The 13,411-nt window shown below is 45.4% G+C and overlaps 1 protein-coding gene across 8 annotated transcripts in view; it reads left to right on the top strand.

The window, feature by feature from the left end:
* Nucleotides 1-10,087, top strand: part of DLG5 (discs large MAGUK scaffold protein 5) — a 76,762-nt gene extending 66,675 nt beyond the window's left edge. For all 8 annotated transcript variants that reach the window (XM_072129958.1, XM_072129957.1, XM_072129960.1 and 5 more), the window contains 7 exons: nucleotides 1,801-1,971; nucleotides 3,076-3,272; nucleotides 4,923-5,066; nucleotides 5,193-5,320; nucleotides 5,932-6,041; nucleotides 6,689-6,798; nucleotides 7,835-10,087. In XM_072129958.1, the coding sequence (XP_071986059.1) occupies nucleotides 1,801-1,971; nucleotides 3,076-3,272; nucleotides 4,923-5,066; nucleotides 5,193-5,320; nucleotides 5,932-6,041; nucleotides 6,689-6,798; nucleotides 7,835-7,938 (964 nt within the window). In that variant the 3' untranslated portion in view covers nucleotides 7,939-10,087. The remainder of the gene's footprint in view (nucleotides 1-1,800; nucleotides 1,972-3,075; nucleotides 3,273-4,922; nucleotides 5,067-5,192; nucleotides 5,321-5,931; nucleotides 6,042-6,688; nucleotides 6,799-7,834) is intronic.
* The last annotated feature ends 3,324 nt before the right edge of the window (nucleotides 10,088-13,411 follow it).

Raw genomic sequence — 13,411 nt, forward strand, 5'->3', positions numbered from 1 at the left:
TCTCCAATGCCATTCATCTAGAGCAGACTATGGAGAACATACATAGAAGCAGAACCTAGAGATTCTGGTATCAGTCCGCTGTGTATCATTATTACAGTATGTCACTATGTATACAGATCATAGATACCTGCACTCGGCTGAGTGCGCGCTCACTCCTTAGCGGCGGCTGAGTGCGCGCTCACTCCTTAGCGGCGGCTGAGTGCGCTCACTCCTTAGCGGCGGCTGAGTGCGCGCTCACTCCTTAGCGGCGGCTGAGTGCGCGCTCACTCCTTAGCGGCGGCTGAGTGCGCGCTCACTCCTTAGCGGCGGCTGAGTGCGCGCTCACTCCTTAGCGGCGGCTGAGTGCGCGCTCACTCCTTAGCGGCGGCTGAGTGCGCGCTCACTCCTTAGCGGCGGCTGAGTGCGCGCTCACTCCTTAGCGGCGGCTGAGTGCGCGCTCACTCCTTAGCGGCGGCTGAGTGCGCGCTCACTCCTTAGCGGCGGCTGAGTGCGCGCTCACTCCTTAGCGGCGGCTGAGTGCGCGCTCACTCCTTAGCGGCGGCTGAGTGCGCGCTCACTCCTTAGCGGCGGCTGAGTGCGCGCTCACTCCTTAGCGGCGGCTGAGTGCGCGCTCACTCCTTAGCGGCGGCTGAGTGCGCGCTCACTCCTTAGCGGCGGCTGAGTGCGCGCTCACTCCTTAGCGGCGGCTGAGTGCGCGCTCACTCCTTAGCGGCGGCTGAGTGCGCGCTCACTCCTTAGCGGCGGCTGAGTGCGCGCTCACTCCTTAGCGGCGGCTGAGTGCGCGCTCACTCCTTAGCGGCGGCTGAGTGCGCGCTCACTCCTTAGCGGCGGCTGAGTGCGCGCTCACTCCTTAGCGGCGGCTGAGTGCGCGCTCACTCCTTAGCGGCGGCTGAGTGCGCGCTCACTCCTTAGCGGCGGCTGAGTGCGCGCTGAAATGGTTAGTAAATTCACAGTGTAAAGCTCACAGATTATACACATGAAATACCGGTAGAGCTCACAGATTATACACATGAAATACCGGTAGAGCTCACAGATTATACACATGAAATACCGGTAGAGCTCACAGACTCTGCATATAAACCCTGGAGTCAGGGAGCAGGAGTGACTTGAAATGCAGATAAACATCAGCAATAAAGATCTAGGCATTCAGCAGAGATAGACATTAGACCTGAGCCTTCAGCAAGGCAGACATTAGACCTGAGCCTTCAGCAAGGCAGACATAGGAGGCCTGAGCCTTCAGCAAGGCAGACATAGGAGGCCTGAGCCTTCAGCAAGGCAGACATAGGAGGCCTGAGCCTTCAGCAAGGCAGACATAGGAGGCCTGAGCCTTCAGCAAGGCAGACATAGGAGGCCTGAGCCTTCAGCAAGGCAGACATAGGAGGCCTGAGCCTTCAGCAAGGCAGACATAGGAGGCCTGAGCCTTCAGCAAGGCAGACATAGGAGGCCTGAGCCTTCAGCAAGGCAGACATAGGAGGCCTGAGCCTTCAGCAAGGCAGACATAGGAGGCCTGAGCCTTCAGCAAGTGATACAATGAGCCGTGCACCTGTGTGACCATGGTCAGATTTCTGTCCACTGGAAGAAAACAATGACATTTACTATAGAATGACAGCAAGCAGAGATCTAGGAAACCGTGAGGAATTGATACAGAAAGTATATTGGAAAATTGTAGAACTTTTCATCATACAAAAAAATATCAATTATTTGCTGAAATGGTAAAAGGGATTGATAAATGTGATGCATCTGTGGGCTGTTGTGTGTCCTGGAGGGATTGATAAATGTACCCAATGTGTTTCCCTGCAGAGCACTTTATGATCGACAAGCGGAGCAGCCCCAGGAGCTGAGCTTCAAGAAGGATGACATATTATATGTAGATGACACGCTCCCCCAAGGAGTTTTCGGTACATGGATGGGATGGCAGCTCGATGAGAATGCACAGAAACTGGAGAGGGGCCAAATTCCCAGTAAATATATGTGAGTTATACTGGTTTTTTTCTTGCTGTTGTTGTTTTTTTTTTCCATGTTTTAGGTTCTATCAAGATAAAGGCAAAAAAAAGTAACACTTTTTTTTTTTTGCTACCTTAACAAACATTTAAAGGGAACCTGTCACCAGGAGAGCCATTTTTAGCACCCCCCCCCCAGTCCCCACAGAGCAGAGTACATACACTGTATACAAGTGTTTTTGTATAAAAAAAATAGGTTTTACAGAAAAAAAGATCTGTTACATTGTACACAATACACACAATACATGTTATATTAGCATCTGCTGTGTGACTAGACACTCGTCCCCTGGGAGGGGCTGGAAAGGAGTAGTTCCCCTCACCCTTGGGAAACGTGTCCTTTTCAAATATATGAATAACTCCCCTCACTCTGGATTGGCTGTAGAGGAGCAGGGGGCGTCGCTAACCCCAGTGTTGGGAGTTTTCATATATTTGAAAAGGTCACATGGAGAAGCTGTTTCCCAAGGGTGGGGGGAAACTGCTCCTTTCCAGCCCCTCCCAGTGGACGACTGCCTAGTCACACAGCAGATGCTAATGAAAGGTACAATATAACAGATCTTTTTTTCTGTAAAACCTATTTTTTATACAAAAACACTTTGGCAGTGTATGTACTATGCTCTGTGGGGACTGGGGGAGTGATAAAAATGGCTCTCCTGGTGACAGGTTCCCTTTAACCTAGGGCTAGTCAAAAGTTAACGGATGGCTTTTCTATGCCGTAGGCACCTCATTTCAGCCTATAAAAGCCCGGATCTACAGTAAATATAGATCGAAACTACCTGTGTAACCGCCAAGCTGAATGCTGAATTGTTTCTTAGATGTTTTAAGGCCGGCGGCACATGTGTCGATTTGAACCCGTTTTTTAAGGAGTCCATTAAACGCATGCGTTTTTGACTGTTTTTGTCCGTTTTCCAATTATCCTCATTAAGATAATTGGAAAAACTGTCAAAAACGCATGTGTTTTTTAACGGACTGCTTAAAAACGGCCCAAAAACGTGTTCCAAACGCCACGTGTGCCGCCGGCCTAACGTGTTCTCTCCATCTATATTCCCCATTCACACGATAAAACTTAAATTTCTAGGATGGAGCAAGAATTTTCGCGTCGTCTCAGTGTTTCTGAAGTGCGAGATGAAGGAGGGGCAGCGAAAACCCTGTCTGCAGCTGCTAGGAGGTCCTTTTTTCGAAGGAAAAATAAACACAAGCGAAGTGGGTCTCGCGATGGCAAGGAACTCCAAGGATTGGACACCATCAGCACCGATTCTATCCCCTTCCTTGACGGTGAGGGAATTTTTCTGAATCAACCTAAGAAAAAATGTATGGAGGCCGGGTGTAATCAGGAGTCCTGTACAGTATAGTGATAATGGAAAATAGGAAAGGTCGTTAGTGGGTGATCGGGAGGTTTGCTTCACCACTCGATCCCGCCGTTCAGTCAGCACGCCACAGGAATAGGAAGGCAAAGGGAACCTGTCACCAGGGACCTCATTTTCACTATAGACAGGTTGCAGAAGCCCATGACACCTGCAGTGCATATCTGCCTCTCTGCCTTCTCTAAGCATTTGCATTACAATATAATTGTGTGTTATAGCTTACCTTGCACCCTGACAAAATTCTGGGGTAGTCACAGAGGTTGGGCTTTGGTTTGGAATCATTTCAAAAACCAACACGTGACTTGTCTGTGTTACTCCCTCCTCAGATCTCAGCCCCCACCTTTGTGCTCCTGTACAGCTCCTCCTCCTGCTCCTTCTCAGAGGTCACAGCCTGGTCAACCTGACATCGGTGGGGATGGAGGAGCTGTACAGGAGAACAAACATGGAGGCAGCCTGCAGCTCAGTCAAGTCACCTGTTTTTTTGAATGCATCCAAACCAAAGCCCAACCCCTGTGACTACCCCAGGATTTTGTTATATTTGTAAGTTATAACACACAATTATATTGTAATGCAAATGCTTAGAAAAGGCAGAGAGGCAGATGTGCACTGCAGGTGTCATGGGCTTTTACTGTCTGTCTTTAGTGAAAATGAGGTCCCTGCTGACAGGTTCCCTTTAATGAGACCTGCAGGGTGGCTGGATGGCCAATACATTACAGTTACTCTAACCATGGTTTTCCTTTCCTTGGAACAAAAAAATGTTGTTTGTTAAAGAGGTTTCCCAAACTTTTTCCTAAAGAGAACCCGTCATGCAAAATAACCCCCTAAACTAAATATATTTTCATAAACTGCCATTAGAGAGCATTGCCTCTATCCCTTCATTGTCCCTCTACATGCCTGTAAACCTAAGCAATGAGGTCCTAAAGCTGTATGCAAATGACCTGTGAAATGTCCAATGAAGCATTAGCATATTCAAGCTGTCCAGCTTATTCATGAGTGGGAGGTACAGCCACACCCCCAGTGCATGACTGACAGCCTGTATAATGGTGTGAGGCTGTATAATGATGTGCTTCCTGGTGCTGGCGCCCCCTGCAGCCTGTGTGTGCATGTGTGTGTGTTTAGGAGAGATACAGCAGCTCCAGGCAGCCATGTTACAGCAGAACATGTCAGGTACTTGTGTAGCTGATGTCTGTGTATGAGGAGGATGCAGCATGTCAGCAGATGCAGCACACACACCAGCAATGCTTTACTATACATTACACACAGACATGAGCAGGAGGAGGAGAGGGGAGGGGTAACAGGGGTGACATCACTGCCTCTGACCATGTGACCAGCCTCATTTACATGATAAAAAATTAGATGATTTTACAATGAATAATGTATGAAATAACATGATAAAGGCTGGGATGGGATCCTTGTGAGCTGCTCCAACAGGTAGAGGTGACAGGACAAGTGACACAGACCTGATGACAGGTGTCTTCTAAACTCCTAGTGCAGGGCATAATAGTAACCATTGTATTATTTTCTATTTATTCATCTTTCTATACTTCATCTCTTTGGTCAGAATCTATGAGTTTGGCTTACCAGCGAGTGCAGAGGGTGGACTGTACTGCTCCGCGCCCTGTGCTGATTTTAGGACCATTAGTTGATGCTGTGAAGGACATGCTGGTCAAAGAGTCTCCGGGGAAGTTCTGCAGGTGCCCTCTTGGTAAGATTATTTTCTTTTGTAGTTGTATTACTATAATAATCTGTGGAGTCTTTCCCTTCATGGATCGCTGTATGATAAGTAATGATTGCTGGTGGTTTATATTTTTAATTGTTTTTGTGTTTGCAGAGGTGATGAAAGCCTCCCAGCAGGCCATCGAGCGAGGTGTCAAGGACTGCCTCTTCATAGATTACAAGAGGCGCAGCGGCCATTTTGATGTCACCACAGTGGCTTCAATCAAGGAGATCACAGAGAAGGTACATTTTATTCAGCCATAATGTTGAAATGTTAGTTTATTTCATATACTGGAAAAATGGTAAAAATCACTTATTTGGAAGAATGGAACGGATGAGCGCCAAACAGATGGAGGAACTCGCATGAAGACGGCCTGATATGTCGTGGTGCGATAACATGTTTCCCTCTTCATCAGACCCTACACAGTTATATAGGACAAGTTGTGGATGCTTAAAATATAAGTCGAGCAGGAATATATAAAAAGGAAACCTATAAAGTGCAGACCAAGGAGACGCGTAGATGTTACATTATATAAACGCTAAGGTGCATTACACATTGCATCGAGTCGTTTCGCTTCCACACATCGGACAGTGTAGGTATAATTAAGGTAGAAGCACTTTGTGGACTTTGGGTATACAGACAGTCCCCTACTTAAGAACACCCGACTTGCACCATATATTACTATGGAGAGGGGCGGGGGTGAGCAGTCCTTCTCTCCCTGGCGCCGGCGTGTACCCGCCGTGCTACGTTACAGCCGGAACATGTGTGTCTGAATGTAGCCTAACCCTGTACCTAACCTATGAAATTGTCTAATCTCTTGGGAAAACCTGACTTGTTTCTGGTTACCTTTTAGAACTGTCACTGTCTCCTGGACATCGCTCCTCATGCCATCGAGAGACTTCATAGTGTCCACATATATCCAATTGTCCTTTTTATCCGGTACAAAAGCACTAAACAGATAAAGTAAGTGGTTTCTATGGTGTTTCTTTCTATGGCGTTCTATGGTCACGTACGGTAATTGCTGTGACATAAATGTGTCTGTATTTATATATTGCGTATGTCCAATTCAAGAACATCCGATGCAAGGATTTCCACTTCCTGCTATGTGTTCCTGCTGACAGCATGTATCCTGTGCTATATTGATAACAGTCCATGTAGTTCTGACCCAGTGCTCTCTTACTAGTGAATGGTGACTGTGGGCAGCAGCCGCATGAATACACTCGAGCCGTTACGGCAGCCTCGTGTGAGCAATATTTAGCTTTTAACTAAACAGGCGTTGGACATTGGACACATTGCAAGAGCGTTAGTGCTGCTGTTCATCTGCAAACAGGGACTCCTTGCATCATATTTCTTTATGATGCAAGGAGCCCCATCCTCTGCACTATGTTTGGCCCGTGGAAACAGACTAGTGTGCTGCCCTGAACGCGTTTGCGTACATGGGAACGAATAGAAATGTTGGGGGCTATCAACAAAGTAACGTAAACTGTGTGTCATTTAAAGAGGGTTTGTAATCACTGGAAAATGTGTCATATAGTTTTCACACAATATAAACCAGTTGGTGTTTGTATTCTCCTTCATTATATCTTCTTCTTTTTTTTTTTTTGCAATAGGGAACAAAAGGATCCAATCTTTTTACGGGACAAGGTAACCCAGAAAAATTCCAAAGAGCAATTTGAATCTGCACAGAAAATAGAACAAGAATACAGCAAGTATTTCACCGGTGAGTTACTACAAAAATCAGCTTTAGTGCACAAATAAAGGAACAATGGATGGCTAAGAAGTATCTAAAAAGTATGTAGGGTTTAACTCTTCAACCTCCGTGCTCATGAAATATATCATCTCCGCCATGTCTGGTGTATGTGTCATAAAACAGACGTCTTGCATCAGGTAAAGGGACAGTAATATGATAAGAGTAGCTCCTACCTGACTCTTCACACTTTGTGTCCATATGAGTCTTCCAGGTGCTGTATCCCGTGTCATTGGCGCTTTATGCCCCTCTGCTACTCCTACGATATTACTATACCTTTACCCGCACTGTAATATGTCTGTGCCTTCTTTACATCAGTATTTGTATACGTATATCTGATATGGATCCTTGTGGAGTGCTATATTTCATGTGAGCTTTATTCCGTTACATATAAATGTAATGAAAAGTGATTGTACAGTCCTGAAAATGGAAGCAATAAAAGGGACATGTTACACAGATCCGTACGATGAAGTGTGAGAAAGTTCTCCGCGTCAGATTAGGGCAAAATTAAGAGCTTTATTTATTCGTACAAAAGGGTTTACATTTTTTAAAAAAAAAATCTATTAAAACATAATAAAACCTATTTACATTTTGTATTCCCGTGATTGTATCAACCCATGGAGTAATGTCGAAGGGTCGTATGGAGCGTATAGTAGAAAATGGTGTCCACAAGAAAACGGCACAAATGCGTTTCTTCTCCAATTTCATTGGATTTGGAATATTTTTTTCCAGCTTCCCAGTAAGCGGCACGGAATATGAAATGTTACTAGGGAGTGTCATTAGTTGCACAGAAAATGGGGAAAAATGGAATAGATGTTTAAAGATGGGGAATTCCAAATTGGAGGTATAAAAAAAAATAAAAATTAAATGGGCGGGTCCTTTTTAAAGGGTTAAAAAAAAAAATTTCTGCATTTTTCTGTGTTGCATTTTTGCAATTTAAAAAAAAATTCTAACCACAAGCTTTAACTATTTTCTTTTTTTTTTTTTTTTTTTTGTAACTTTATTGCAGCTGTAATCCAAGGGGGTGCGCTGTTTAATATTTGCACTCAGATTCTTGCAATTGTGGATCAAGAACAGAACAAAGCCCTGTGGATCCCGGCCGGTGCCTTGTGAAGTCCCTCCATATCACAATGAAGTAAAGGGCGATTGCCAATCTGTCTACCTGCAACTTAATGGTCACTGAAATTTTCGCTGAAGGTCATTGTTCACACAGTGAATGGATGAAGCCACGACGCTGCTACTATGTCAACAAGTGCAGCGGTTAATGGTAAAACACAAAGTGAAAATTGGATCAAACGGCTGAAAAATTGGCAAACGCAGACAGGTAACAGAGGAACCGTACAGGACCGTGGAAATATGCACTGGTCCCAGGACATGGAGAACAGACTAAATGATCAGCACCGTCATCGAGGACTTGGTGGACATTTCAAGTGCTCAGTTAATCTTTAGTGAATACAAATCGCCCTGGGAGCCTCTGTCTCTTCATAACACACTAATCATAGGTACTTGAGCAGGGGGTCTCCACATAAACAGCTGATATACTATGTAAACTTGTGTGTGGGTCATGTAGTATATAAAGAGTCTTACCCCTAGAGGTGACTGGCAGTGACCCGCTTCTGCTGATACTTGAATTAGGGGCACCGTGGCACGCTCCAAAATGGTTTCTCTAGACCAGTTTAAATGACACTACAAGTAACTGCACTTTTTCTTTTTTTGGGGGGGGGATTTTATTCTTGAAATATGCCAGTTTTTAAATCTTTTGTGGAGTAAGAGCACGCCCTGAATTTCCAGCGGTGTGCCCGGGCGTTGTGTATCCTCCACGCCTCGTGGCACCGTATGCAATACATTTCCTTAGTGAGGCAGTGATGTGGCTTTCGGCACATTCCAATAATGTGTGATCCATGTTCCATTTTCATAACAATTATTGTCCAATGGACTAGGTTTCCCCCGGTGTAAGAGCGACCTCCAGTTATGAGTTGTATCACATGCTGTACCATTGTTATTATACTAGAAGCTTCTCATAGGAGGTTTCTGGAGCTCCAGCGCGGTGGACCCCTGTGCCGGCCACTTTCTCGCCTTCCCCCTCCCTCCCATACAGATTATATGGAAATCATCCAAATCACCTGTTTTTTTTGGCTAAACATGTAATGTTTGTGAAGTCTCCTGACTTTACCAGGTGGCAGATATAGGGGAAGCTAAGGATCGGTCAAGTTGACATTCAAAAGGCAGATCCTTTTGTTTTTGGCAGATAAGCTGACCGCGACTTTCTCACTTCACTACACATGAACTTCTGGTCTAGCTGTTTTCTGATGTAATATTTTGTATCCGCAGGCCCTTCTAGCCCCTGATGTGGTAGTGTTAATGACAGAGGAGATGTGCAGACAGTAATGACTACATGACCCTCTCCATCCACTAGAAGCCAGCAGGACACAGGATATCACAGGAAGTCCTGAATCCTGCTGCCCCCTGGGCATGTGACCTGCAACTTCCAGTTTTAGAGTTTTTAACTTGGCTTGTTAAAGTTTTAATATAAGTGGCCAATCCCTTTTGTTAAATTTGGTTTCTAGAGCATAAAATAAGCTTAGATGATGGCAGGCGCTATAACCGGGGTGGCAAACCTCTAGCACGGGTGCCCGAGGTGGCCATCGGAGCCCTGTCATTGGGCAGTCAGGCCATTACCACAGCACAGAGTTCACCAGACAGGACTCAAAGGAAGTCCAGGACTAAGTGCTACAGCATCACATCCGTGGCGTCCTGGAACTGGAGGAGGTGGACAGAGCTGGGTGATCACAGGATTCTTCTTAATCTAAGTTTCTTCTCCTTTTCTACTGTATTTGATACAATAGACAGAGCAGGGAGCGAGGATCATGGTGGCACTTTGTGGTAAGCAGTTAGTTTTTCATTGTAGTTTGGGCACTCGGTCTCTAAAAGGTTCCTCATCACTGCCTTATAATCATCGAGAAAAAAAAAGTGATATCACTGCTAATGGCTTACACCCCTCTCCCTAATGAGAAGACAAGCACATTCTGCCTGTTAGTGCCTGGTAGGTTGGGGGTGGAAGATCCGGCTAAAAGCTGTTGGCGGTTGTCTCCTCCTGGACTCTGTACTGTCATGTTAGAGGTTGTTATGACTATAGCATTGTATGATTGTTTCATTTACGCCCTATCATCACGTCGATGGCCTGAATTTTTTTTTTTTTCCGGATGATTTTGAATTTTAATTGTTTTTTTTTCTCTCTGCTCTTGCAATGTAGACGACATGTTCTCTGTGGGGATAGTCGGGAAAACTTGTGTGTAAACCCATCTATTAGAGGTTGTAAGGTCCTCTGGAAAGATTTGGGCTGCTCTGGAATCCTGAAATCATGGAAGGACTTGGTTCACGGATGCGGCATTTCACGTATGAGCAGGAATTTGAAATGTTTCAATTTACACAGATGTTAAATGAATTTTAGATTCTGGATACATTCAGCACCTTGGGGTCATAACCAGATGTTCGTAGTCTACATTTTTGTATTTCTCACTTAAAAGGGACCTGGAAACAATGATTTCAGGATTATGGAATTTGGTAATTTATGAATAAATCAATATGTTTATACAAAGTCTCCGCTTTGAGGTGGATTTTTACAAGTCAAGTTTTGGAGTGGGGTGACTTAAAGTAGTAATAAGTGTGAATTAGTGCGAAGGATGCCTCTACCTGTGATCACATAACTTCCCCTGACAAACCGTTCTCTCAAGTTTCTCATCATAAAGTAACATTTTAGGGGTTTTGTAGTCCCTGTTCTCAGGATACGCCTTCAGTATCTGATCGGTAGAGGAGAGTTGGTAACATTTTTCCACCTTACGTTTGATCCACCTGGCAATGGTGACTCTGCTCGTCTTCTGCCCTTAGTTGGGTCCTGCATACTGTAGAAAGAGCCCTTCCATTGTCCTGAAAGTAGTAGATCTTTCCAGATAAGTAAGCACCGCTCTCCTTACATCGGGAATACATAACCTTTCCTCCTCTTCTGAATGTTTGTTTGAATATTAAACTTACAAATAGATTTCTCGGTTAATCTTCTTACAACTTGTTACTTTAGGAAGGAACCCTGGCATCGTACCAACAACAAGACAATCGCCCAGATTAATTAAAGAGGACCTGTCACCTCGGAAAACCCACAGACCAAATGTGGCCCCATAATCCTCCCCCCAGCCCCTTTCTCCATAGCCGGTTTTTATTAATGTATGTGCAGTAAATTGATTTAACACGATCCGACCTCTTACCAAATAAGAGGTCGGATCGTGTATCTGGCGCGCTGGCAGTCGGCGTTATTCATTAGGGGGCGTGCCGACACACCCCCAGCACTCCCCCGCCAGCGGTCACATTGTTGGAGAAGCCGGCAGCATCGCATCGCTGCCGGCTCTCTGTGCAGCGGTAAAGAAGCCCGGCTCGGGCACAGCCGCTGTTAGTGCGATGCGATGCTGCCGGCTTCTCCAACAATGTGACCGCTGGCGGGGGCGTGCTGGGGGTGTGTCGGCACGCCCCCTAATGAATAACGCTGACTGCCAGATACACGATCCGACCTCTAATTTGGTAAGAGGTCGGATCGTATTAAATCCATTTACTGCACATACATTAATATAAACCAGCTATGGAGAAAGGGGCTGGGGGGAGGATTATGGGGGCCACATTTAGTCTGTGGGTTTTCAGAGGTGACAGGTCCTCTTTAAGGCGCCCTCCATGAGAGGGCTTGGAGTTTAGCGGACGCGATGGCCACTAAAAGGAAGGCCTTGCGGGAAAAGCCACTTGTTTGAAGCTTCAGGGAAGTGTTTCGGAAAGAGCCTCGCTGAGAGCTGACAGAACTAAGGAAAGACTTTTGAAGGTCTCATACAGCTGAGATTTCTAAGTGCCTTGAAGAGCGTCTTGTCCAGGGGTGGGAGAATGTGCAGTAATTGCCCTAAATTGCACTTTTTAAATAAGTTTGTAGAAAGCGGGTCTATAGCTTTATCTGTGCACCACCTAGTGAAGACAATATTCCATTGTACATTCTGAATGTCGAAGCTCTTATCAATTGTATAAATCCTTGGTGGTCGGCCACCGGGCCGTGAGATTATGTGTACACAGGTAATCTGTCTATGACCCTTCAGATCAGAGGAACCAGAAGAGCCTGGAGCACGGCCAACAACACTAGAATAATGTGCTAATATAGAGTAAAGGTAACTAGAGCAACTAAGAGTAGAAATGTATAGATCAATGGATAATATGTGACGGCAGAGGATTATGGCTCCGCTTCGTAGTGAACAGACACAGGCTATATACCATTCACACCTGGATGTATAGACAGCAGTGTTATGCACAGTATAGAGGTACCTCCGGTTACATGCTACTGACATTTAGACATTCGTACAATATGGGCAACAGAGTAATTCTATTCACGCCTGAAAGCGGAGATTTGTAACAGACCCACAGGTAATGGGGTACATGTGTTCTATGCCCTATACCTGAGAGCAAAGAGACCTTTGCGATGCCCCGAATACTGATACCACAGAATACCTGCCCCTGATACCCACTATATATATCTACTACAGGGCAAAGGCTACTCAGAACCTGAAAGCACAGGCTCTTACTCTGTGCATTAATAAAGATCCACAATATATCAAACACAGCAGGTTATATGTCCTATATACCTTAGACCACGGCCGCTTATATAAATCCACATTTACCGTGGAGAGCAGAGAACATAGGATTCCCCCCCCCCCCCCCCCCCCCCCCATTGTGTGCGGAAACTTGCTTTGCTGTTGTGTGATTACATCAGTCAGAGGGAGGGGGAGGAGAGTGAGACAGTGTAACAGCCTGTGAAGCAGTAGCACAGAGGGGCTCCGTTAATACCTACAGGAGCCGGCCCTTCAGGCTCATTAGCATAATTTTAAAAGTTGGTTTTAGAAGAGTGGAGGCCATGGATAACAACTATAAGACGATTACCACAGTCACGGTGCCTGGATCTACAAGTAAGTGACCCTGGTTTAATATTCTTGATTTTGATGGTAGATTTCCTTTAAGCAGGTGTCTATGTGGTCACTAATACGTGGCTCTCCAGCTACAGGTTACAGATGACTAACTGAAGAAATAACTGTCCATTCATAAATAGTTAATTATTTGAGACAAATGAATAATGTATGAGAGCAATAAAGGTATTGTAAATAATATATAGACTTCCACCAATTACTCCCCAAGTGATCTACCTGGAAGCCTGACCGCGTTCTGCGGGGACATCCAAGTGCACAAGGGACTAAACGCTCGGACTCCTCCTTTCACTGGGAGCCGAGGAGAAACAAAAGGACTTGGTGCATGTTCCTAATGGGTTACTGCCACGATCACTGAAAATATACTCATTAACGTGACGATTACTAAAACAGATTGGCCTTAAAAATAAGAATTGGGCTTTAGGCTCCTGCATACAACATGATCGATGGCTGAGCGCCTCTCACGCGTTAGTAAGACTCATACAAAGGGCTGAGGAATCCCCGGCCTTCTGCCCGTCCCCATAGAAGTGAATAAGGACTTGGGTATCTGCAGAAAATACAGCTTGTGCATGTACTAAATCCCTGGC

Source organism: Engystomops pustulosus, chromosome 11, assembly GCF_040894005.1.
Source record: "Engystomops pustulosus chromosome 11, aEngPut4.maternal, whole genome shotgun sequence".
Lineage (NCBI taxonomy): Eukaryota > Metazoa > Chordata > Amphibia > Anura > Leptodactylidae > Engystomops > Engystomops pustulosus.